Genomic DNA, 27,766 nt, shown 5'->3' with positions numbered 1-27,766 from the left:
ACTACGAGACGAAACATCCAAAGAAGCAGCTGTTAATTACATCTTGTGCTATCTGTGGAGAAGCTCCCCGCTCTTAAATTGCCAGTATAATGTGAAAAGACAGCCATTGACACAAGTATAGTTTTGTCACAGTGTTCATTTCACCTGCATTCAGAGAAGCTTAAAGGATTTAGTTAATTATTCGAAGGGGCTTACCTTGTTGCATTACATTGACAATAGTGAACCCGGAGTTGTTTGTAGCCAGGCGGTACCAGGCATTGCGAGGGTTGAGTAGCCACTCCTCTACGTGGCAGTAGTACCGGCCTGCGTCTGTCGGCCGTGCTCCTTGAATGGTGAGGCTGTACTGGTCAGAGGTCATCCTCTCAAACTGCAGGCGGGAATTTGGCCCCGGATCCTCTTTAGGGATGCAGTTTCCGTTTCCAAAAACAGCATCATGGCCGATGGAGAACACGCACTCCCTCTCTCCCTCGCCTGTCTGCTCCTCATCGTCGCTGTCCTCATCCTCTTCGGAACGCTCCACATACCAGGACACAGAGAAGCGGGAGTCTCGGGAGGACTGGGAGGGAATGCTACAGCCCAGCCGGATAGAGGCAGATTCTTCCACCGTCACGTTCGACTCTAATTCCTCTACCTGCAATCGAATCTCTGCGGAGGTCCACGAAGATAAGAAAGACAGGTGGTGGAGAAAAAAAGAGATGCATTGAAATGTACAGTTTTTCAAACAATAGAACACCAAATCACAATTTAAAATACATTAACTGCACCTTTTTAGGAATCTATTTGAACTAGAGCTGAGATAACTGGTAGATAGATGTCAGTTATTTTTTTAACTATTTCATAAATAATTGACTAATCATTTGAGTCATTTCTTAAGCAAAAACTTGCATCAAGAATCAGTCATGGCAGAAAAAATGCATAGAAAAATAATTGCTGTACTATTTTCACCATTAAACAACTTTAGGCTTACTTGTCCACACACAGAGTTGGTCAGTAAGCAATAGGGGAATCAATAAAGAATCTTTTACTGTCTTGTATGATAAACATCTAAAACATAGCTGTGTGTTTGGTGTGTTTATCAGACAAAACAAGCAATTATAAGATGTCAACTTGGCCTCTGGGAACTTGTGGTAGGCATTCCATCTTCAAACTTCAAATTAACTCGACAACAACAGCAAATGCTTCAGCAAACAGGGACACCAAACTTTCAAAATGTGCAAACAGAAGACGAAAAAAAAAAATCCCACAGTGCTGCCCACAGCTACCACCGGTCTTTCAGCTTTCCAGCAAGGTTAGATCCTACCCCAAGGCTAGCGTGTCTGTCTCTGTCTGTGTGGGTATGCTTCAACCCTTCAGGGGTGGTACAATGACCCAGTTTCATTGCAGTTAAAAAAAAAAGATGGCAGTGAAGACCTGGTTTACTTGGGCTGCTCTCACACACAGTTTGGAATGCTCTTCTTGTTAAAACAAAACGAGAAACAGAAAAGACAGCAGGAGAGCAGAAAAAAAAGGCGAGTGTTGGCACTCAACCCTCATCTCTCCTCCCGACAGGCAGATTTCTGGATAGCTTCCTAGGTGAATGCATTTTTTAGCACCATAATGAATATCCATGATGTTTATACAGCATATTCTATTCATCGGATGTGGAGCTTATGTATCATTAAAAGTAAAAACCTATATAGTCATGTATAATATACCTTCCTCAGTAAGTGTTAAATAATAACCGAGGCCACAACTGAGCCTCTACAAACAACCTTGTGTTAACTTTTGAGATTTAACTAAACTAAAGCATGACAGAAAAAAAGTGCCTGCCACCAAATCGAGCCTAATAAAAGGTGCCCATATTCCCAGATCTCTACATTTGTATGGGTGCAGCAGCTCCGTTAATTGTTTGAGCACTGTCAGCTTCTCCATCTACATAAAGATACAAGCCTTTTCCTTGCCCTACTGGCTTGTGACCAACCGTTTTGATCTTCACGTTCTAGTTGAACAGATGCCATATCAGGGATTTCACTCTGCATTATAAACAGGACACCTGGCAGCTGAACAGTGCTCTCAGAGACGTCTGAGAAAAGTCACCTTCAGCTGGTGTGTGGAATAGATTCATACAAAGAAGGCTGTGTCAAGGTTGCGTTGTTTTTATTTATTTGCATTCAGGTGCATGGCGTTGGATTGGAAAGGAAAATTTAGTCAAGGACAGAAGAAGATATGTGATATGTGTACTTAAGATTACTGTCATGAGGTGAGATGTCAGGGTTTGGGGGTACATCATGGCTTTAAGCGTTCTGGAAGTTTTTGAGTACTGGACAAGAGGATTAGGTCCTCCGTCTGAGCCTGGCTCTGGCCTTTGGCGTGGCATATGACAGCTGGCATGACTTCAACCCATTTTTTTGCCACCTGAGCTCTGCCCTGAGCAGGTGTAAGGTCATCAGAGCGAGACGGCCTTGAGGCCTTGAGCACAGGATATGGGAACGGGAGGCTAGGTGAGGGCAAAGCAATTTGGAGGAAGGGGAGAGGGGGGGGTTTGGGTTAACAATGTTCAATTGATGTAAAGCAGGACAGCATGCAGGGCTAAAGTGGCAGCTGCTGCTCCCCTGCAGTGGGAATAAATAAGCGTTTTGTTTAAGACAACAGCAGTTCAGAGCGCGTGCTCACCTGGCTGTCTGACCAGAACCTGCGTGAACCCCGAGGACTCCCGGGAAAGTCGATACCAGGCTCCATCTGGGTCACTCAGCCACTCTTCCACCAGGCAGTAGTATGTCCCAGAATCGCTGTTCTCCGCTCTGTTCAGGGTCAGCACATAGAGACGGGGCGACAGCCTCTCGGCCTGCACTCTGCGCCGCAGCCTCTCCTCGTCCGCGTAGGCGCCGTACTCGAAGGCCCCCGTGCGTTCAATCCTCAGCAGGAGCTCGTCGGCTTCTGACCCGGTCGCACGCCTCACGTACCACAGCACAGCATGCTGGGAGTCCTGGCTGGTCTGGGAGCTGATGGAGCAATTGATTCTGACGCGACTGTCCTCCAGGTATGCCAGAGACTGGTTCGTCTTTTGCACTCGCAGCTTGCTCTCTGCAAAGAATTAGGAAAGAGAGAGGGGGTTCAGGAGGGAAGGAAAAAGAACAGACACTCATTCCTTTGGGTGAGCACAATGTGAGCTCTGGTGACAGGTACACAATGCAATTTCTGTTTTGTGACAGACGACCTGTAGCTGGGTTTATTTCTGGTGGCAGCAGGGCAAGAAAAGATAGTGGAGTGTGGGCGGGTGAACCAGGTGACAAAGAGAAAGAAAGAAATACGAGGGAAAGGGAAAGGAGGAAGAAATGTCAGGCAAATCAAAGCTGAGGGGATGGTAGGTCTGCTGGTATCAAAGTAGAAATGTAAGATAAGATGCAGAACAACAGAGGAGACAAGGGTGAAGAAGAAGGGGGGGGTGGGTTGTAACGTTTGGCTGTGGGTATTATGAGCTAAGATACAAGACAAAAACGGGGCAGGGGGTCTGACAGTCTGCCAAAAAGAGGAGGAAAGAGAAGGAAGAAGGAACACATTTATATAAAGTCGAACAAGGATGGGAAGAGAGCAGATAGGAGGGGGGAGGAGATGATAGAGAGGTGTGACTGAGATGTCAGGAAGGAGCTGAGGCTGCCCTGAGTGCTGTGACAGGATTGGTTACAGTGACATCGGTTGTGGGATAGGATTAGCTGCAGGTACATCAGGTGTGACCGCGGCCTGGGCCCCGCTGTCTAATGCTTGGGGGGAGGATTAGTTCAGCACAGAGGATGTAGAAAACACACACACACACACAGGCCTAACATTACATGTATAAAAACACATGGTGACAAAGCAAAAAAGACTTCACACCGAATAAATCGCAAAACATAAAGTCATATATTTTCCATGCCATTTTGTCTCAAACAAGCTGATCTCAGGGTGTATTTAGCTACAATCAAACAAATACCTCGCAGCTTGAATAAATGTTGAACAATTCCACGTGTATGTACCTCACCATCAGCAACTTTAACAATCTTTGATCTACAATCACGATTGGATTGTTAGCACTTTCTAGTGTTAGCACACTGGCAGCGAGCCAAGAGTTGTTTGCGGCTGAGCCCAATTTGGGGAAACAAATTCCCTTAATTGATCTCAGAAGCAGACACGCAACTGCAGAATGTCATTTTGTCACCCCTTCCCACCGAAATTTTACAATTCTGGCAGATATATCGATGCGCTGATCCAAAAATAACCCACACATGAGGTTGTTTGTGAATGCACACAACAACCAATACATACAGTCATGGAAAAAAAAATATTAAACCATCCTATTTCTTCAATGTCTTGTTCATTTTAATGCCTGGTACAACTAAAGGTACATTTGTTTGGACAAATATAATGATAACAAAAATAGCTCATAAGACTTTAATTCAAGAGCTGATATCTAGCCATTTGCCATGGTTTTCTTAATAATAACTAAAATCATTATCAAGAAAACCATGGAAAATGGCTAGATATCAGCTCCTAAATTCTTCTCCTAAACTCTTATGATCTATTTTCATTGTTATCATTATATTTGTCCAAATAGATGTACCTTTAGTTGTACCAGGCATTAAAATGAACAATAAAATGAAGAAAACAAGGGTGGTCTAATCATTTTTCCATGACTTTACATAAGACACTTTAAACATATATTTACACAGGGAGCCCATCTAATGTAGCTTCTAATACAATTTAATGTATAATAATTGGTAAAAACAAACTTCTTTTGCAAAATTTACCAAATGCTTACTCAGATTTATAGCCTCTCACAGAATTACTGATAAAAAAAACTGACCCATTTGGAGATGCAAATTAATTTTATTTGGGTACATTTCTTGTCCTACCTATGTTTTGACAATTTTGGCATTTTCTAGGAAGCAGTGTTTTCCCTTTAATTATGTAGGCCTGGCAGGCTGTCAGGCCAAAAGGAAATCCCGCCAGGGCCCACATATTTTTTTTTCAATGCCAAAAAATAATGCTTATTATCAATTTCAGTGTTTCCCCTATTATCACTCTGCAGTGACGCACAACTGTGAGTCCATGAAGTGTAGTTGGCTCACATTTCTGCAATGACAGCGGGGCAGTTCAGTGTCTATTATTTAAACTGCTAAAGTCATTTGAACAGTTACAGACAATGCTGTCTGTAATCTGCCGGTGTCAAAACAGGCTTGGTCGTGACTAATGTGCTGACAGATTCAGTGTTTTTGTATTTTTTAATACCAGATAATATTTGGTCAGCTCAGTGATGCTGTTTTGCCTTAATTGTTCTCCATGAAGTTTGTTGGAAGTGATGAACGCAGCCCTGGGGCAGTTTATGTGAAGTTAGCACTGTGCTGGACTCTGTTTAAAAAAATAACTATTAAATGCTACATTGCTTGTCAGCAACCAGTCTGGTAAATTAGGAGGCAATTTGGCCTTGTATGCACTGATACATTTGGCAACCAGTTAACACACCAATCATAATTCTGTTTTAATGAAACTCAACTCCTGGCATTTGCTCCTGGTGTTCTACACCGCTGTTTTTGGGAGATGGAAATAATGGGAGTAGCAGACGAACCAGCTTTAAAAGTGATGTGTTTTCCTTTTAAATAAGTGCAGTGTGGTGAACCCTAGTTTATGCCCATTTGAATTTGTTTCATGTGGATTTGAAAAAGTAACAGATAAATATTTTTTGAAAAGTAACTGATGAATATTTAAAGAGACTAATATATTGGTGCAGCACATTTCAAACGATATCAAGCCTTGATCAGTAATATCTTTGTAAAAATTGTTTTCTGATTAAGCTACTGATCGAAATCTGACCCAATATAAAAATCTACATTATTCATTCTCTATGCTTCTCCTGCTCTCCTAAACAACCCCATGCATCTCCAATTCCTTGTCCCCTCCTCTGGTATAGCTCACGCTTTGCTTTGCTATGACTGACTGACTGATTGACTGCCTAGGGTCACAGCCATCTGCCCTGAAAACCTCACCCTTACCAACAGATTGCTGCGCATGCTTGTTTGTAATTCTGCATATTTGCACTATACATACAGTATCTACACATTTGGTTACATTTAAAAGATGCATGGCTTCAAGTCATTCACCAGACCACCCTGTTGTGCATCGGCATTTCAGGCGAGCATCTGAAATGAGTCATTATCATTGCCTGGGTACCCGCTAGAGACTCGGTAGGAAGCCTGACAATCTCCCCATCCGGAATTACTGTCGAGCCCTGCGGAATCCTGGCAATCTTTTTTTTTTTGTGCAGGAGAATTACCTCCGAACCTCCTGAAGTGGAACCATGCAGGATTGGATTGGCACAGGACAAAGCAATTCTCTGCCGTTCCCATTTGAAGTTTGAATCCGCAGCCAGGAAAGAAACTGGAGGCTGCCGCCGTACATCAGTGTTTACAGAAATGCCTTTTCAAAGCTAAAATAGCCTAATTATTCAAGCCCTATTAAGTGGCATCAAGAGCTATTACAAGTTATCATAACTTAGTTCTCTCTCAAGCAGAGACAGAAGGACAAATAAAAATGAAAGAGCAATGGGCAGAGAGGCGGAAGAGAAATAACAAGGAAGAGAAATGCTATCTTGTTATGTCCCAAAACAACCTTAAATTCTCCACTCCCCTCCTGTCTTCCTTCTCTGGGAAATGCCTCAGTAAGAGAACAGCGACTTCACAGACCAGCCTGTCACATCCTCTGACACGTGTCCATTCCCTCTGAGACTGAGATTCTTCCTTCAGCACAGCTATACACTACAGTTATGTCAATTCATCTGCTGATGCAAGCAGCAGAAAACAGGCTAAAAATTCTATATGATACGTGTCTTCTTTTTGCCCTGATGAGGGCAGATGTTTGAAGAGACCCATCGTAGGAAGCAAATTCAATCATACATCGCCCTCAAGCCTGTTTATCATGTATGTGAATTCCCTCAACAGCAATAGTAGTACTGTGTTCAGCAAGGCTGTCAATACCTATTTTAAGTTTGATCACATGTTCTGTGCAACTGTGTTTCTTTAATGAGCCTCAAGGGTGCATCCACAAAGTAAGGCAAATCCGTACTTGTTCTCACTGCTTTGCATTAGTTCATGTGTCACTCAAATTGGGTCCTGGTGGGAATAAAGATGCATGCTCATTTTATATGCACCTGCTTTGATTGCTCTTTTTATGTTTTGGTCACTTTATTTCCTCACAAAAAAGGGGCAAAAGCTATTAAATACGCCCAGAGGAGTCAAGGAGAGGGAAGGCTTCGAGAACAGAGATTAGCAACAATATGTGCAGCATTTAAGTGTTAGCACAGCATGGCTATAAGTGCTCCATCCCCCAAGCTGTACACCTGGAAGAAAGTAACAAGCAGTTCAGGAACAAGCTCCACTTCACAATAACTGCTAACAGTTGCGTGGAAACCATTATCGGCAACTAATTTAATACGGGTAGGCCTATAGGGTGCCAGAGTAATGTAATTCTTAAACCAGGAAGTAGGTTAGCATTTTAGCACCCTGGGGTCTCTTCTATCAAACTCAATGAGGATTTTGAATCGGTTTTTGGTTAGATGCCTTAAAATAAGGTCTGTAGTTAACACAATCTTACATATTTTATATATGACATAAAAAATGTTACTAAATACCTCCACTTGTGAATTTTTAGGTGTCCTAAAAAAGGCGGTTGTTAACAAGTGGCTAAAGAGACTATAGTGGTTGTTGGGGAAATTAAACGTTAAAGTAAAGTTTTGCTAGCTTGTCAAATGGCTGGTTAGCTTGTTGGAGAGCGTCAGAAGCTAACGGTAGTGACGTTCAAGTCATGTGACCATGGAGTAGTTCCCTATAGCATAACGTTAGCTTTTTACTTTGGTCAGCTGCATTAGCGCTTCAAAGATCATAAAAGTAGTGTTCATATATGACATGCCTCAGAAACATGTGTTTGGCACAGAGCTTATTTCTACAATGATCCAAAATCCAATGCAAAAATCCCACTGGTGAATTCTCAATAAACACAAAAATACTTAATTTTGTTTGCACTCTATACTAGTTATTAAAGGCACAAAATGTACATCTCATATGCAGTCACAGATTTGATACATTTAATCATCACATTAATACAATTTCAATAAACATGAAAACTTAATTGTAGAGGGTCAGTATCATATTTTTTTAAGCTAGGGAACAGGCGATACAGCTGTTCACACAGCATTAAAGGATGCTGTTTAAAAGTGAATATTCCTCATCCTTGCATCCCTCCCTCGCGTCTAACGAGGTGCTCAGACGCAACAAAGACATGCAAGTGAGGGAAACAATGACGCGAACTAACAATTTGGAATCAACCCTGTGTCTTTGTACAATCAAGAAGAAGCTAAAAAGTGATTAGAATTTTGATAACCTTGAGAATAAGTGTTGACAGCCTCTCATTCACGTCACCTGCCACTGTGGTTTCCAGGGCAACCTTGTCTCCCTGCACAACATAGCATGGCTGTGATATATTTAAGGACCTCCCTGATCCTATTTTCCACATAGAAAGGGCAATTAAAGGAGGCCAGAGCTTTTTGTTTACATCACCAAGTTGGATTAAATAAACTGAGTTATCTGCTTTGCTCTGCATGAAAAATAGTATGTAGATGTAATTGTATGAGCTGTGTCCAAACAGAGCACCTCACACCCTTAACTGTGTCAGCTCCACTGGAGGTACTTGTGTTTCTGTAGCTTGCTGAGCATGTAGTGTCATTACAGTACACAGACACACAGACACAGACACACACATATACAAACACACACACACACACACACACAAACACACACACACAGTACAGTCACTAATTGGCTCATTGAACCTCTGTCTCACCCCCTTCCCATGTGTGCCCAATTTGTCTTGTTTAATAGCTACAGAAACTGCAGAGTTGAAACAAAGCTGTCTTTATTCCTTTTATTTATCAGTGGAGGTATGTACACAAAGGCTACAAACAGCAGCCAAGTTTTGATAAGGAAGACAGATAACAAAGTGCACCCCAAACCCCAAAAGCTGCACCACACAACTGTTGTTGATGAGCAGATGAAAACAAGTTTGAGTCCGGGGGGAGGAGGAGTGTAAAGCTAAGGATGCTATTGTGGCATGTCAGCGCACACGAACCACATCTCACACACTCACACGCTCATAACAGAATTTTAGGATGACTTCAAAGGAGCTGAGAAACTGCTTGGCCGAGTGTTCAGAGGAGGAGAATACAGCGCGAGATTGTAAATCAAAGAATGTAATCCTTTATTCTTTGTATAGAGAGGAAATTCAATTCATCTTCCATCTCTGTTTCATTCTGCTGCTCCAGGTGAAGTCTTTTAATACAGGACTGGCTTTAAACGTTAAGGTTGGAATTTCTGCCTCTTATTTCCCCTCCATCACAGCCTTTGTTTTGACCATTCCTCACCTCTTTCCTCCCTTCTGCGTTACCGTGATCTACATCTCTCCTGATCACATTCTGCCTAATCGCCTGACACTGACATGAATATTCAGCAGCCTCACCTGTGGCTTCATGAATATTAATGAGACCCAAATGAAGTGTGAAACTGTAGAGGTGCTGGTGGGGTTTCTGCCTAACATTTTGGCTCTTTTTAAATATGGTTTAATATGTACTTAATGACCACTGAGCTGACATCTTATCCACTAGGCCACAGATGTAATGCTTCCACTTAGTTAGAGGAGGCCTGAGTGGGCAGGAGACTGGGAGAAAAGAGACATAAAGAGATGAGAGGGATGAATAAAAGTAGAAAGGTAGGCTCAAAGAGAGGGATGAGACTTTTTTTAAAGAAGACAGGAGGGGAGAAAAATAGTAGAGTTAAGGGATATATCAGCAAACTGAACGGATATTCACAACCAACAGAGAGCCGAGGAATGAGAGCGAGTGTGCAGGGGGAGGGAAAGAGCCTGGAAAAGATGAGAGAGATGTAAAAGACAGAAAGTGAGAACATGCTCCTGGGGGGATTTCGGAAAGCAGCAGGCAGTCTCTCCAGCTCCACTCCAGAGGACTTATAGTCTTAATGGCTGCCTGCTCCGCCTTTAGCGTTAGCATTAGCACAGCCATGGGCTAATCCACGGCCAGGACCCCAAGCATGTCAGGACTGAGGGCTTTAGACACGCCCTGATCCCCAGCAGAACAGCTTACCCTGGCTTGCTGCTCCTTGCCATCTTCAACAAATGCACACACACAACAACACACGCACACAATGCTGCACGCCTCCGCCTGGCTGGACCTTTGTCACAGGGGGCATAGATCAGGACGCGCTGCTAGTCAGAGGCAATGAACGATGGGGTTCCCCCGACTGAAAAGCCGAACTGGGAGCCTAATTTCTATGCTAATGACTGCGATGTAACTATGATCCCATTGTGTCAAAGGGATATTACCACTCCTCATTCCGTCTCTCTCAAACTCCCACTACAATATCATTAAGTCTGGGCTAATTATGGGGATCTGTGCATGTATCGGCAGCCTTGAACACACCCAGATGGAGCCACACACACACATGCAACCTCCACCCATATCATTCCTATTCTCTACCATGAGTGCGAACACGATGATGCACCGACTGCATTTTCCGTCTTTGTGCTTGCCTGTCTGAGTGAGTGATTGCTGGATGCAGGCTGGCCCAACGGAAAAACGGATGCACAAGAGAGGGGTGAGACAGGGGGTCAGGGCAGGGGAACTCTGGGAGATTAATGGCCCAAAAGAAGCTGGCACGGAGGGGAGAGCATAAAGACATATCAGATGGAGTCGTGCATCTGTGTGCACGCCTGCCTCTGTGTGTGTGTGTGTGTGTGTTTAAAAGCAAGACTGCCAATAAACATAAAACACATTATGCTCATTAAACCGCAGAGAACAGTGGTCATTCAGCTGGTGCAGGCTAGAGGCTGGTGTATTTGCGTCTGTGTGTATGTATTCAGGAGGCGGCACTGCTGAGCCTCTACTGCTCTGCTCCCACTATTAGCCACTGATTTACATGGGGAACAGCAGCACTGTAGCTAGCTGAGTTACGACTTCAATTACAGCAGCAGCAGGACACACAAGCACGCGGGTGCACTCATGCACGCACACCCACATACACACACACAGGTGCTTAAGAGAGATGGAGAGACACAACACAGAGAATCTCATTGTGTCTTCGGATTGGTCTGAACGAGGAAATGAGGCCTAGATTGGATTGGATTTGACAGAAATATATGCCTGTGTTCTTGTGAGGGAGTGTTGGAAAGGGTTTTGCCCTTGTGAGGAGGAAGACACAGGGCGGGAGCCTGACCTTGAATGTCTGGAACAGGCGTGATTAATCAAAAATCTTTTATGAAATTATTTTCTGTTTCAGTGCACCCCTCAAAGGCTCTTCATTTATCACCCATGACGACCCTGCGTGTTCATGTGTGTGTGCGCAACAGACAAAACCAGTTTTTCAGAAGTGCATTCTGATTATTTGCATGTAGAGGCAGGTTGCACACATACAGGCAGCCTTAACATAGAGTGCTGCCTCAGGTGAGCTTGTGGGCAAACCAAAACTACATTCATTGCAGCCGAAACACAGGACACAGAAAAAATGTACAACCCCGACACGAACAATAACATTGCGATTAAGCCGATATTGTGTGCAAACAAGCTTGGCTGCCATATACTTATTATTTATGAAATACTGACAATGGTGAAGAAGCTATTTGAAGAAAAATGTAAACATAATGGAGAGAATTATGAGGAGGAGGAGGGAGGCAGGGAATTATAAAATATTGAAAAATCACAAGAGTGAGAGCGAAGCTGGGGGCGTGCGGGGAGGGAAACATGCAGCTAAGTGAGAGTGAAGGGGAAATAAGACATTAAAAGAGACTTATGGGGAGAGTGAGAACAAAATGTAGAAAGACAGAGATGGAGCGGGATTGAGAAAGGAGGACATGAGGATGATAGGACAGGCCTTAATGAAGATAGACAGCTCCTTTCCATGCTCTGATAAGCAGGAATCTCCAATCACCGCCATGGCGCCAACGCTATCAATAACGGCTGGGTGGCAAGTACTTCACTGGCATGAAAGGAGAGTACATGCAGCATCTGCTTGTGCCAGCCCATATTAAATGGGAAGATACCCTCAAGAACTATCAGAGAGAGAGAAAGAGCGAGGCAGAGAGCATATATGGCAGGACAAGATAAAGTAGGAGGAAGTAGGAGTTATATATCCTCTAACTCAAAGCGCAACCACAGGAGAGCAAAACAAGAGAGGAGGATAAGAATAAGCAAAAAAAGGCATCCATTCCTGCATCGTGATGTTTGATCATGTGAGTGAAAGGTAGCCAGGCGAGCGTAGGTGTGCGAGGAGAAATGAGGAGAAACTCTAAGTGGGACACCCCCCTCCCCCCCTCCCCCCTCACCCGTCCCCTCCATCATCACCATCATCATTCTAGCTCAGCCAATAACCAGACGCTCTTAATATCCCGCTCCTCATGCCAGACACACGCGCGCAAATGCGCACGTGCACACACTCAAATGATGAGAAAAATGTCTTGAACTCCCCAAACCATCATTAATCTGAACTCCGGTTCCATTAGGGAAGATTCAGCATAATTAGTTTTGCGCATTTTCTTGTGTGTGTGTTGGAGAAATGAGGAGTGTGTTTTAGTGTGTGTGTGTGTGTGTGTGTGTGTGTGTGTGTGTGGTTTGAGTTATGAGTAGATGATATTAGATTGTGTTGTAGAGACTGAGGCTTCCCCGGTGATCTGCCATGCTGAACATGTGTTTGCCATTATTGCATTTCAGGCAGAGACAAAGAGAAAACTCAATCAGGTGAAATCTAATATTACTGCCACTGTATGTGGAACTGTATATGGCGTGTTTATGTTTCTTTTTTTATGTGTGCGTTTGTTGGGATTCTCTGCTGTGAGGGCTAATATTGAATTGGGCTCCACCATACGATAATTACACTTTTGCTCTGGGAGGTAAACCCCCTAGTGTGTATGTAGTGCATATTTGTGTGTACATGGTGGTGTTTGTGCTCCTCTGCATGAAATCTGTGGTGGATAATTCCAGCACGAGGTTGCCCTCACAGTGAACATAAAAATATTGTATGTGCGTGTGTAGATGTGGTTGTGAACTATTCCGATATGACCCATGGGACTTGGACACAGGCGGTGTGCTGCTAATACGACCTGGAACAGGAAGTAGGCCCGGGCTGGGCTGCAGGCACCTCACAGTGATGAAACGTCACGCTGACCTGCTGCCTGCTGCCTGCTTCTGGGTTTGGTCCTGCTTTTATCTCCATCCAACATCCAACTACTTCGCTTCTAATCTAAGATGCTGGATCAAGGGCCCTGTTTCTGATGCTGGTTTTCACACCCTGCTTTGAAGTTCTCCAATAATTTAATGAGGAGCGTCACTCTGCATTTGAAACCTTCTTATGTGAGGCACTCGCTTTTCTTCTGAAGACAAGTTGGTGGTGTAATGGACCATCGGAATGCTGAAAGAAGCTGTTGTGTTGCTGGGTATCAGGGGTGAGGCGGGCTTCTGTATTTGTGCATTGTAAGCATATGAAAGCTCTCAGAGGACGAACACAAGTCACACGGATGCAGGGGCATTCATGCAAGAACTTCAGCATGCACACATGTATATACTGTATATGCACACGTAATGCTGGTGAGGTAGCTCATACATATTGAGCAGGTACCTCTGGAATGATTTAAAGTCTCTCAATTATGAATCTGGTCAGATGCTGTGTTTGCTCACACCTCATTACACCCTCTCCCCTTTATCCCACTTCTTTGAGAGAGGAAGTGAAAATGCCAGCCGCTTATTTAGCCAGGAGTGGTTAACATTTAGGAAAACAGAAAGGAAAAAGCAGATGGGGAGGAGAGGCGTGAGGCAGAGAGAGACGTCCTACATGCTGACAAATGAATCATCAGTCTAAATGAAGGTCTGACTGCACAACTAAAAAAATCACAGGAGGTGGGGGAGACGAACGCAGCGTGGCCAAGACTGAGCCGGGCCCTGGCAACCAATGAGATAAAGGAATTACTCACTCGCCCTCCTCTGTGAGATAGTGCCCTTACACACAGAATGATCGCACCGTTACGGTTACTGATTGGCTTCCAGTCGGCAACTGATCACATCGTCACGGTTAGTGATGGCATTACCAAGGTAACTGATCACTTTTTCACGGAGACGCTGTTAGAAAACGAGTGGGAGGAGGAGTAAATATTCCATTGCAAAATGTGTGTGGTTGTGTGTGTGTCCTTTTTCAGGTTAAGGATAAAGAATGTAAAATGCCAATAGGAGGGAGGGAGGTAAATGAGCATTTAGGATGATAAGTCGAACTCCAAATAACTCCTGAAGTGCCCGGGGACACTCTGAGTTCTACATGAATGGTTAAGGTCAGAGCACAGTCAGTGAAAGCACTGTCTCTAAACTGCTTATGTACGAGTGTGTGTTTACATCAGTTGTGTGCGTATCTGAATCAATAGCCGCAGGGAACAAGAGACTATCTATACTGTACATGTGACTGCGTTCCACTGCCTCAATTTAAAAGTGTTATTGATCACCCCGGTCTGCCTCTGAACTCAATACAGCGTCTAACTTATCCTCACCTGGAAGCCGAAGGGACCCGCAGGCAGCCAAAGACACAAGCAAGCACATATCTATTGATGCATCGCTCATGGTTACAAATATAACATTACAGAAAAACATTTCAGAAGTTATAAAAACCTTCGTCTCATCCCACCCACGCATCTTACTCATATTCCTTCAGCCAAATCCAACAAATCTGGACCCCATTGGTACTTCAGCTACCATAATGCTTTGCTGAATTGCTTTGAAAGCCAGACTACACTAGTGTTTCTTTCCTTTTTTTTCCAGATCAGCAGGATGAGTATTTGCCTCAGGCACATTCACCTGAATAAATGAAGTATCATACTGTTTAGGTGCACCAGACTGGGCTAAATTGGGCCAGTGTGTGTTTGTGCGTCTGTGTGTGTTTGTTGTTTGTGTTCAGCCACTAATTGGCCCACGTCTGAATGGGTTTTTCTTTGTGTATGTGTGGAGCACAGAGGGCCAATGAGGGCGGTGTAGACAGTTTAATGCCTCCGCTGAGGAAAAAGGTTCAAGGACAGATCGCTCTTTATCACACTCTCTCACTCTCTCTGTCGCCGTCCTTTGCTTCCCTCTATTCTACCTCTTTCACATAGTTTTCTCTCCCTTCCTGTGGGATATTTAGCAATCCATTCACTACGATCCATTAGCAGACTCCACCCTGGCCTTCACACACACATGTTCACACACACTCCAATTAGTGCCTAAACCAGAGACTAAGAGCAATTAGAGCAGGCAGACATCCTCTAAGCTCTGCTGAATTCATTCCTTGTGTATGTGTGTGAGTGTGCGTCTGAATCTGTGTATATCCCTGTTTGTGTGTCTGTCTGTGTCCGTTCCAATTAAGTGTGTGTCTGGCTGGCAAGCAGCCATGCAGCTTTACCTGGCTGTAGGACACTGATGCCCAGCAGGTTGGAGGTGCGGTTGGCTACTCTGCTCCAGCTGTTGTTGTAGTTCTTCCTCCACAGGACGGCGGTGCACTGGTACTTGCCCGCCTCGCGGCGCCCTGCCCGGGTCACCGACAACCGGAAGTTGGTGTTGGAGTGGGATCGGTCCACCGTGGTGCGGGTACCCAGCCCCAGCAGCTGCTCCCCCCACTGCAGCGTGCCCTCGCGGGTGAAGGTCACCAGGTCTTTGAACTCTCCCTGATCCTCGTCTCCGGCCTCTGCGCCAGCCGGCATGAAGCGCCAAGTGACAGAGGTGGGGACACGAGGGTTGTGACGAGGCTTCACCAGGCACAGGAGGTCAAAGGAGTCTCCAAAGGTAACTGATGGCGTCCGTGATGAGGCCGACACCATGAAGGAGGACTCTAGATGGTGGAAAAATAGAGAGAAAATGTTAACAAGTGTGAAAAACCTGCCTTTTTTATTTGACTAATGATAAACCCTTCACACAAGGAGTACCTGATTGCACGAATATAAAAACACAGTGTGATTGATTCTGCTCTCTAAAAGCTTAAATCTCAGTGAATAATGTTAGGTTTCATAATCGTTTCAGGAAGGAACACTCCTTTTAAGCATGGCTACCAAGAGGAACAAAGCCCCCTGCTGGAACAAATACAGACGGCATTTACTTAGAGTGCACTGACTTGATGGTAAAGCAGTTCTAAATCTCCACAAGCATTTCCCTCAACCATTAAGTGCCTAAAGGCAGCAATTTAGCTTATGCATGTGTATGTGTATGCATGAACTACAATATGCTTGTGCCTAAGTATGAGTTTGAATGCTTGACTGTGTGAGTGCGCCTCAAAATTAATGGGTGATGCAACAAAGAAAACCCAGGGGAGAGATTTCCTCTAAGCGCCGATGTTCGATCTACGCCCAACTCCTTGCCAAGTCTAAACTATCCTCATTAAACTAAAAACATTCACCCAACTCCATATGTTATTGCCAAGATACGTCTACGCTGGAGAGCCAGGGAGAGAGACAGAGACTCCATGACCCTTTAATAACCTATTTCTATTCCAGGGCATTTTAATGAATTTGAATGATTGAACTTGAATGAGATAAAGATAGTCATACACAGACATAAAAAAAGACAGAGGGAGGTGAAATGGAAAGATGTTGATAAAGTCTGATTTTTTTGCCAGATCAGATAATTCATTTCCTTGAGACTTTGCAGATTTCTCCATTATGTTCTTGTCAACAGCCCCGTCGCTGTCCCTCACCCTCTCTCGTCCTCTGACAGTCATCACCCCCGGTGTCCTTCAGGGTGTGTAATCAATGGCTTTCTGTCCAGACTTGGCTACTGCTGGGACAGCTGCCTGGGGACATAATTCTCTAATAGACAATAACTCTCTCCCCTCACTCTATCTCTCATCTCCCTGTCTATGCCCCTCTTGCATCCATCCATTTCCCTCACTGTCTGCATGACTCTATGACAGCAAAGAGGATTTCACGCCGATCCATTTTTCCCTATACAACGCTGTCTTTTTGTTTGTGTGAATAAACATGAAAGCGTTTGTTTCGTTCCCTGTGTAAAGTGCTTCAAATTGAGTGGGAGACTACTATACATTGGCTTGTGCTTGTGGGTGCGTATATAGGCTTCTTACTTGTACACACTTGCTACCCCAGACACCCTGAGGGCCCCTTAAGCCAATCAGCTGGAAACAAGACTCTCAACCGAGCATCTTTGTCATCACCGTGGCAACAAAAACACACAGCTCCCAGAGGCCATCCCTCTCATGTCCCCAGACTTGTCAGTGAGCACAGGGAGTCCATAAAGGAAGGTGATCTAAATTAAGGTACAGTGACCATATATAGTATCTTGAGCTTCGGCCTGTAGAACAGTACACTTAGAGGACAGGTCGGTGTGAAAACTAATCTAAGCAAAGTAGGAAAGTGTAGCTTCAGTTTTTCCTTTTTTAGTCATTAGGCGCAAAGACTAAAAAAAGTTAGGAAAAAGTACGAGAGGATTAAAAAGCTTAAACGCAGAGAAAAAAGTTCCCCATCTGCATGACAGGTGTAGGTCCAATAAAAGTTGGAAGCTAAAGTGAGAAAAACGAGAACTAAAATCTGAGGCGAAGTAAAACACACACACGTTGACCGTCACACAACAGCGCACATTTAGAAAATCCTTTGATCAACAAGCATGGAGGAGAGGGAGAGGAGATGTTGAGGAGTGTAACTGAAAAGAGACAAGCAGCTTCGGACTTCTATTCCCTAATTTGCATAATGCGTCCCTTGTTCCTCAAACTAATGTTTCTGTTGTTGCCCGAACTTAACAAATGGCCACTTAAAAACTGACATCTCTTCTCTGCAGCACCGCTGTGTGCTGCTGCAGGGAGCTAATCCGTTGGTTGTGTGTGGATGTGTGTGTGTGTGTATTGAGCCCAGTGCTCCTGGTCTGCCAGCTCCTCGCTTGCTCCGCTCCAGTGGCTTCCTCAGCCTGTACCGAGGATGTTCAGCTTAACTCAGCACTGACAGAGGAGACCCACAGACTGTGAAACACATTGCCGCTGCATTTCCATTCTAATAATTCTGGCTAATCCATATGGGTGTGTGTGTGTGTGTGTGTGTGTGTGTGTGTCTATGATGGGTGTCACGGAAGCACTGCTTTTGACGTGTGGCAGGTGGTGTGAGGGTGTGTGTGTGTGTCATAATAGCTCTTTCCCCTGAGCGGTGCATGAATAAAGAATGGTATATTCTACTATGTGGACTACATGTTCTGCCTGTGCCGATCATTAGTCTTTAGCAAATATAACAAACCAAATGTCTCTCATTGAATTGCTGTGCATGTGTACAGACATCATATCTTGCAAGGGAGTTTACACGCCTCACCATGCACATGGGAACACATTTTCAATAAGAGGGGTGCCCTCAATACGTGCATGTGCTCGACATTTTACATGTAAATGTGCAGAATAATCAGCTAAAAGATGTTGTACATGTTCTGAACCATCAGTGGGAGTAATATTACAGCAGGATAAACGGTATGGTCTATATGATCAAGGATATTCAGACCTGTAACAAGCTCAGCTGCTCATCTTCAACAGACAGGCTTAGCACATACAGGCTGATTACCACTTCTTTACGCAGCATGAGAACTGGTATACCTGGGGATGTACAGATAGCATATGCTGCCTGATCGCTACTGGGAACTGTGTTCCTTTTATCCATATGGAAGATTTCTTTTAGTTGGTTTCGAACTATTTAAAGTGAATAATTATGCTATTTTATGTTAGTTTCTGCAGAGTTATGTTAAATAGCTTTCTAAACTTTCAGCTGAGGCGAAGGCACACAGTCATGTCAGGATACTTAATTAGAAAACCATATGTTTTTTCTTCAAATATGCCAGATTTTTCACACTTGAACTATAACTGAATAATGCATCCACAAGCACTTGAACATAAACTTTTTAAATGATTTATAATCAGAAATTATTTAAATGTGCAAGATGTAATTTTCTGCCCTAAGGGTCTCTCAGTTAAAACAATACTGAAAAGTCAACGTTTCTCCAATGTTGCTTAGCATGTTGGCTGAGCTGCTGCTAACACTGTGCACGAATGGACCCGGAGATTTTAACTGGTAAAAAAAAACTGAACGAAACAGTTTCACGTAAAAAAAAATCTGTTTAGGTTATCTGATTCTCTGATACCACCTGGCATGCTGGCAGAGGGGCTGGAGCTGAGTTGCTGCTTACGTTTGCTCAGCTTGTTTTTCTGATAAACTACGGACGTCTGACGGCTAAAATCCTTCATCCGCTTAAAATATGTAATCAAAAACAAAAAGTGTATTGTACAAATGTGGCTACTACCTTGATAACTCAACAAAATATATTTGGAAATGTTACAAATTATATTTTTAAAAAGGTAAAAATGTATTTTTTTCACATTTGCCAGCAGGGGGAGCTGCAGGCCCCATAGCATCCTCCCATTCCCTACAATGTGTCCTACTGACTTGATTAGAATATACACTATATTCAGGCTATGTTAAGTTGGAGTAACTTACCAACGGTCTTGACACTGACTGTCTTGGTGGCTGACTTCTCTCCAATCACCTCCCAGTTGAGTTCTGGTTCAGTGCCGGACTGAAGCCACTCAGTGGCTGCGCAGCGGTACTCGCCCTCATCCCCAGGTAAAGCATTATACAGGGAGAGAGAAAACGTGTCGGCCTGCACCTTCTCCACCCGGATCTCCCCATAGCTGGAGCGCTCCCTGTAGGAGGGACTGTGCCATACAGTGCCATCCCGATCGACCTTGGCCACCTCCACGGGTGGCCCAGTCGCCTCTTTGTCTATCCACTGCCATACAACAGACAGGGGGCCTGTAGTGGTCTGGACTGAGCAGGATAACTGGATCACATCACCCTCTAGGACCTCTGAAGAGTTGCTGGACAATGACACTGTGATGTTGCTCTCTGAGAAGGAAGACAAAAGAGAGAGAGAGAGAGAGAGAGAGAGAGAGAGAGAGAGAGAGAGAGAGAGAGAGACATGGAGGTCAGCATGAGACACATGAAAAGAGTTAGAAAAAGTTCCCCAAAATCTGAACTCCTTCTCCACGCTGAATTCATGAGACAACAAGAATCACATTTTCTGTGTTAAAACATGGAGGCCAGGGGCAATAAAACAAATCGCTGAGCCTGGTCCCGAGAGGACAGTATCACTGAGTCCTGTGCGAGTGCTGTGCATGTGTGTTTGGAAATACACATGTGTATGCAAGTGCATGTGTGGGAGGACCATAGTGTGGTTTTGTAACTGCCCTCAGGCACTTCAGAGTGACAGCCACAGAGGAGACGGTGGTGAGTTTGTGTGAATTGAGATTCTCTTTCTGAACCCTGTGTGGCTTGTTGACCAAGGCCACATGGGCACAGGGAAGAAGGCTCAGATCACAGCGCTCAGCATCCTTCAGAAGAGGAGGATAAAAGTCTTTACTGGCTCTTCCTTTCTGTTTTTCTGCTTTATCTCAACTCTCATCACTTCGACGTCCATCAAACATCATGAAGCTCTGGTTGACCCAAAAGCACTCTTAGCCCTGCGGGGCCAGTGCTGCTGTCTCTTGGAGATGTGGCTTAAGGTTTTTTTTCTCTCCCCCTCAGGCCAAGCTCTGCTGCTTCCCTCTCAGTTTGCCGGCCCTCCTAATAAGCATGAGCTCTCTGGGAATATGGAATAAACTGGCTTCTTACTTCTATCACGCTCAAATGAACAAAGGAAAGCCTTCATCCTTTTCCTCTTCCTTTCTGTCTTTCATTGAAACAGCTTGATAGTTTTTTTTCCACAGCTAAGAACATATTGTATTCTATCACTTTTTTACACTGAGGAGAGGGTTTTAAGACAGTTACACAAGTAGATGCAAACATCCGCCTTCCTATAAAACTGTCTGGTTTCCAGAAAGCTCTTTCTTTCTTTAACTTTCCATCTCTCTGAACTTTAATCTTTTAATTTCCCCACCACCAACCCCTTCTTCGGAACGTATTTTCTCTCTATAAGGGTCTGTCTTCTCCTTTTTTTCTCTCTTTTTAGTCCTACCCTTGCACTTGTCCTTTCTATCTGTATGACAGAGATTCAGTGTGGCATGTAAACTCTCCCTCCCTTTCTCATTGCAAAGGTAAACTCATCCATCAACACTGATTTGTCAGAAGTGTTTACCTCTGATTTTCCTTCGCTGTCACCTCGGCCTGCCTCTGACTCATCAACTTTAACCCCTGTCACACCCTATTACCAACTCTCACCCAATCCCACCAATTACAGTAATGAAGCACATCTTGAAATTGTATGTATGTGTGTGTGTGTGTGTGTGTGTGAGAAAGCAGGCAAGAGAGGGCAGTTTGGGCATCAAATACATGCCTCTCCCCGACCACTTCTGCTGTATTTCATGGAAGTTCTCCTCCAATAACCATGGCCATTATGCTGTGTAAACCCTATAAACATCCTTTATGGGGCATTAAGGTCTTTTGTTGGAAAAACAAAACCTCCCATACAGAGAGGTTCCCTGGAGACTGCTGCAGGCTCGGGGCCATTGTTTTGGGCTGATTTAGCAGGGGGTGCAGAGCGGTCAGGATAAGGTAGCACTGGCTGCTTGAGAGCAGATACTACTCTGTGGTTATTATGTTTTATTATGCTGGTAGCAGCTGGCTCCACACACTGTTCCACTCCTAAGAGACATGGAGGTATATAGAGAAGAGAGGATGAAGTGAATGATCCAGACTGGTGGAGATGAAGACCATCTTACCCCTTTTTCCACCAAATTATTACCAAACCAGAAGATCTTAAATCGGTTCTGTTCAGGATTCTTGGAAACTTGGTGAGATTTAGCAAACCAGCCTGTATTTCCACCAGTTTGGATGGGAACCATTGTAATCAAGGATGTGTCACAAATGGAGAGTCAACACAGGGATTGTCAAGAGTCAAATTTTAGCAGGTTTCAAGCACATTTTAGCAGGTTTCAAGCACTCTCAAGGTGCTTAAACCAAAAAAATTTCACTCTCAAAGACTTACTTATCATCACATCTAAACTATTACAAAAGATGCAATTACAGAATTATTTGTACCCATAGCCTTATATAGGTGCATCTTTATAAATTAGAATATCATGGGAAAGTCCATTTCCAGTAGGCAAATAGCCCCAACCAAGTATTCAATGCATATCGATGGACATACCTTTCAGAGGCCAACATTTCCATTATAAACATACTTTTTAAAATTGGTCTTTTGCAATATTAAACATTTTTTAAGACATTGAATTCTAGGTCTTCATTAAATTCTAGGTCTTCATTAAAGGTAAGCCTTTTTATCATTATAATTAGAAGAAATTAAATAAATTGAGACAAGAAATGTTTCATTCTGTGTAATGGATCTACATAATGTGTTATTTCCACTTTTTGAATTTAATTATGAACATAAATAAACTTTTCTATGACATTCTAATTTATTGAGATGCACCTTTATATTGACTCTTCACCAGCTGTTTAGATTAGCTCTGACTGGTTGTTTTGAGTAGGGATCAACAGGACTTATGGGGCTAATAACTAGCTTAGCTCTCTGGTGTGAGACACCAGGAGACAACAAACAAATATGGAAAACTGTTTCATTTCAAATATCACAAGACTTTTGGTATATAAGAGTGATCGTATAGATGAGGCATTAGGTATGTGTGAATGAAAATAAAGCAAGAGAATATTAAAATTCAAGCACATTCCTAATCTTGAAAACATAATGTTTGAAATAAATTTTCAAAACTTTCAAGACTCTGTACGAACCCTGTGAACAGTAGAAGCAACACAACAGATCGTACTAAATTTCCTGTGAGCTTAAAGTCATGGACATTCATGGACCAGCTATTAATGATGATGACTTGAAAAATATGACACGCTCAAATCAGTTCAAAGTTGTAAACCAACTTTTCAGGTTCCAAAATAATCTATTTTTGGTTAAAATGCTCAGAATGGTTCAAATATAGGTATGCAAACCATAACATAACCAGTCCCATGTTGGTGGAAAAAGCTGACAGGGGTGGAAGAAGGGCTTTGACTGTCAATTTGCATTGATCAGCTCCAAGGCTGACTCAACCCCTCTGGCCAGCCCTGCTTAACCCAGCCGAAGAGGTCTGCCCCAGCAGAACACATTAATTTAGCCCGGGGAACCACTTAGAGTGCCCTGGAGAGCTAGGCGCCTTTCTCTGCTTCTTTTCTTTCTCCACGCTTTAATTTCATGGCTGTTAGCTCAGCCTCCTTGAGTCTGGACTCTTCTGCTCTCCATTATCCTACTATAGTGTTACCCTCCCCACCCCTTCCCCCCTCTGTAAGTCAAGGAAATGGGAAGGACCATAATGCTGCATTACCATCCCTTAGCAATCCACTCAAACAGAAAATACATCAGGAATAAGAGTAGCATTATCCTTTCCCCTCTTGCTCTCAGTTTACAATAGAGGCTGTGCAGCTATCTGTTATAGGCCACCTTGGAGAAAGAGGGAGGGGGAGACGGAGAGACAGAGGCTGGAGAGGAGCACAGCATGACATTTCATACTGCCTACATGAAGATAAAACTGTTATTATGAGTCGCTCATCGTTCTTAGTGTAATTGACAACGAAGGACAAGACAACTAAGCCAGTGGCCTCGTGAACAGATTATTACTCACTGAGCGGCTGGACTGTGATCTGGACATTGCGGGACCTCTTGCTGCGGTCGATGAAGTCTCCCGTGGGCGTCTTCTCTCGCTCCGTCACGCGGCAGATGTATTTCCCAGCATCGTCGGGGCGTAGGTGCTGCAGCTTGAGCAAGTGCACATTGGGGCTCTCTTTACGCACCGTCATGTGGCCAGCCGCCTCCCGTGCAATGTAATCGGGGCCCAGGACAGGCACAGCACTGGGGCCCACCACGGCCACCGGTGAGCTGCTGAAGACCCACGACACCGAGAAGAAGCGCTCTGGGACATTCTGGGCGTCAATGGTGCAGCGAAGCTCCAGCGGCTCACCGGCCGTGAAGGACCGTCGCTCCGTGCTCACCTGGATGCTGAAGTCCCGATCTGAGTAGGGGAAAGAGGAGACAACCAAGGTTAAAGAGATGTCTAGTAGAACAATAAGAAATTATGTCAGGTGGCTGCAAAATGTTATGTATGGCATGAGAAGAATTCAGTGATATAACTATGATGTATGAACCCAAAAAAGAAAATCTCCTTTTGAATGTTGCACATCTTCGTGGCTTAGCAAGATAAGGATTTTATCCAATACCAGTAAATGTACAAAAGCCTTGAATACAGAACTAGATTTTAAATACAGCAGCAGAATGAAAAGAGCGTAGGTGTGGGAGAGATCTCTTCAAGGAGGTGATATTTGTTATGTTCCCAAACAACTTTTCTCTGATGTCTAAAACAAGAGTGATGTTGAAATGTGGGCTACAATTGAAATGCAATACACTGCTGCCTTTACTTAATATCCACAGTCTGGGAAGCTGAACCTGCCTGCTGGAAGAGAATGTGAGTGAGAAGATTGAGTGGGTGGGTGGGTGGGTGTTAGGGGTGGGATTCCAGGAGGTCTAGAATAGGTAGGGGCAATAAAATAACAGTAAGAAAAAGGGGAGGGAGAGAACAGAGGCTAGAGAAGCTTGGGGTCACGGGGTGCATCACTCCGGTAAAACGCTGATCTTTCAGAGAGCTCTACTCTCTCTCCCCCCTTGGTTTCACCTCTGCAATAAAAAACACATCTAATTAAAATTCTCTTCAGCAGTCTGAAACAGAGTCAGGCACTATCCTCCTCCTGCACAGTCTAAGACAGAGCAGACAAAGTAAACACAGCTACTGCTGGCTCTTCAGCATGGACACATTACATTTGCTGCCTGCGCATGTGCGACTGGGCTTTTGTATATGTGTCTGTGTGCGTCTGTGAGTTCAGTTTTATTTGCTGTATTAATTTCCGGATGATGAGCACGGTATGTATCAGAGACTGCTGCTCTGCCTCTCAGTGAGGTGGTCGCCCCGAGCTGTAATTACAAAGACTTTAAACAGACTTCCTGAGAAACACACTCATGTGGAAAAGTTCAAAGCCTGCCGTTGGTATAGAGCTCGTTATGCCGCGGAACATTGTAGTGGGAGAGAGAGGGACACTGTTTACACATACACAAACATGTAAAGGCACACACACACTAAATATTGACATACAAACACATATAGTGACATGACTTTTATTTAAATACAAACAGCATATAAATCACAGCAGACTAGGTCTTAATGTGCAACTTGTGCTGAAATAATCAATCAATGAACATTAAAATATATATGTTTTTATTATGGAATCAGCTTATATATTACTGTAATTGAATACCTTCTGAGCTGATTAAGTGATAATATTCACTATTATGATTGAAGATGCAAATAATCATTATCTGCAGTCGGGGTGATCGATTAATGGTCGATCACATGGAATTTTTAATCGATCTGTGTATTTTTTATTTGTAATTTTATCTCTGACTGCGTATCAGTACTCAGTGAAGACACGGACGATCGCTCAGTTCTGCGGCCGTACATGAATAAGACAATAAGCTGAGAATTAAGTTGGATAAAGCTGCAGTTTGCAAACTGAAAGTTGCAATAACAATTATAAAACACAGAGATACAAGAATATTCATTGGAGCAAAACTAGCTTACTGTATCAAACCTTGCTAGCATGAATTACTAGGTAAAATTTTTATCCAAAAGTTATTTAAACACAGAAAATACTTAAATATTCAAGATTACTGTGAAAACTAACCTCATGCCTCTTCGGGATCTAAAACATAAAACATTGAACTCCTTGACATTACCTTTACAGTATCACCTCACTTGAGTTAGTTTTACGATCAATAGGAAGTCTCTTTTCGTCCTTTCAAAATAAAAGCTTCTGTTATTAAAACAGGCTTTTGCATAGTACTATATATATATTTTTTATTTTGCCCATGTATGCATGTTATACAGAGTGGAGTATATATAAAAACATAGCAATTAATCGATTAATTGATCGATTGTTAGAGTTATAGATGCTCGAGTTAGTAGGTTTCTTCCAAATGTCCATCCCTAATCTGCAGGGATAATACAAACATGCACATAAAGAAAAAAAAGTACTTACTGATACCACAAGGACAGCAAGACGCTGTGTTATGACATTTGAATGGAATTAATTTTGAAGGAAGGGGAGCAAAGCTAAAAGGGCTGTGACCTGAATTGGTCCCCATTCAGCATGGAGCTCCATTAAGTCCTTTTTTATTGGAAGAGTTCAACCGAAAAGGACGCAGATGGATACAAAAGAAAACAGCCTCACAGGTTCAGCATGTGTTAGTGTTTAGAGCTAATTATCACCAAGAAAGAGTCCTAAGTAGAGCTGCAACAATCAGTTGAATAGACTGGATAAAACGAGACTGTACTTAATATCAGAAGGTCCCCCGAGGTTGTTTGTATAGCAGCTTCAAATAGCCCATATTTACATATTTAGTTTGTGTTAGTAATTATAAAGGATGGCAGAAGGGGGGAGTGAGGATACAGTCTAAAGAGCGACAAGGTTCACTTTTGGAGAGCAGACGGGGCGGTGGATGGTTCAAACAAACACAGAACTTTCAACCAGGTGATCTGCGCTGTCGCATTTTAGTCAGATATCTGCCGCAAAAGTTTTTTGAAAAAAATCATACAAATCACTTCACGAGAATACGTTGGTGTCCAATTTGAAACCAAATACTTTTTTTTTTTTTTTTTTTACACAGTTTCTTAACTTACAGATATCGCATTGTAACTTTACTTCCGGTAGTTCCAACAACTGCGCAAATACCTCACTTCAGGTTGATAAGTCAATTTATTTTACATTTTTAACTATCCTTTGTAACACTTAACATGTACTTTTTTATTCTAAACTAAAAGAAGTAGTTTTGTTTCCTAAAATTAATAGAACTGCGACCGTTTGTACAGCAACTATTACGTTTAGGTATGGGGACATGTTGGTCTCCTGCCATAATAGGGGTGCTAATTTTGGAAATGATGCTGTCTGTCGTATTTGAGGTAGTAACAACACTTGTGATCATTTGGAGGGCTTGTTGGATAAAACATACATACCATATGAAGATGCCAGTTGGGCCTCTACACAGGGCACGTTTCATTATTACTGAGATTTTATTGACAAATGACTCGTCAATAAATCAACAAAATAATTTGGAGATGAATCGATAATTAAATGAATGGTAAGTTATAGCGCTATTTCTAAGTGGTGCTAGCAGAAGGGATAAGGACGAAGTGGGAGATGGAGAAAGTCTGAGGGAGGGAAAAAAAATATGCAGTGATGAGACATGACTGCAGAAAATGAGAGGTGATGTGAGAGTGGCGAACAAGGGAGGAGGTGAGAGAAAAGAGAAAGATGGTATAAACCCAGAGCGAAAGTTACATTAGGATTCTGTCCGTTGCTGCTCTCTCTGATGCTGGCTGTGGGTGATTAGCTTGTGATGGGGCTGTCTTGAGATCCACTCCATCTTTTATAATAGGGGCCTAATGGAGGAGCTGCTCTATCGCCTTCCTAAAATTTCTCTCTCCGTCTGTCAAATATGCACATGGACAGGTGCATCATCAAATACACGAGTTCAGCCTAAAGGTATGCAAGTTGTGCACGCATCATGCAATAAGTGGGTACACAAGGAGGAATCACAATGGATACACACACGAGTTGGAACACTCAGAGCTGCACGAGGCAGCACAACTCTGCTGTATTCCCTTTGTCACGT

At 43.4% G+C, this 27,766-nt stretch overlaps 1 protein-coding gene across 1 annotated transcript in view; it reads right to left on the bottom strand.

The window, feature by feature from the left end:
- The window catches only part of igsf3 (immunoglobulin superfamily, member 3), an 86,537-nt gene that overhangs the window by 5,935 nt on the left and 52,836 nt on the right, over positions 1-27,766 (bottom strand). The window contains exons 4-8 of the mRNA XM_059342559.1: positions 23,673-24,059; positions 19,549-19,956; positions 15,483-15,908; positions 2,653-3,063; positions 196-645 (exon numbers count right to left, since the gene is read on the bottom strand). Of these exons, the coding sequence (XP_059198542.1) occupies positions 196-645; positions 2,653-3,063; positions 15,483-15,908; positions 19,549-19,956; positions 23,673-24,059 (2,082 nt within the window). The remainder of the gene's footprint in view (positions 1-195; positions 646-2,652; positions 3,064-15,482; positions 15,909-19,548; positions 19,957-23,672; positions 24,060-27,766) is intronic.

The sequence above is a fragment of the Centropristis striata genome, chromosome 10 (assembly GCF_030273125.1).
Source record: "Centropristis striata isolate RG_2023a ecotype Rhode Island chromosome 10, C.striata_1.0, whole genome shotgun sequence".
NCBI lineage: Eukaryota > Metazoa > Chordata > Actinopteri > Perciformes > Serranidae > Centropristis > Centropristis striata.
This window is presented reverse-complemented; position numbering and strand designations above follow the sequence as displayed.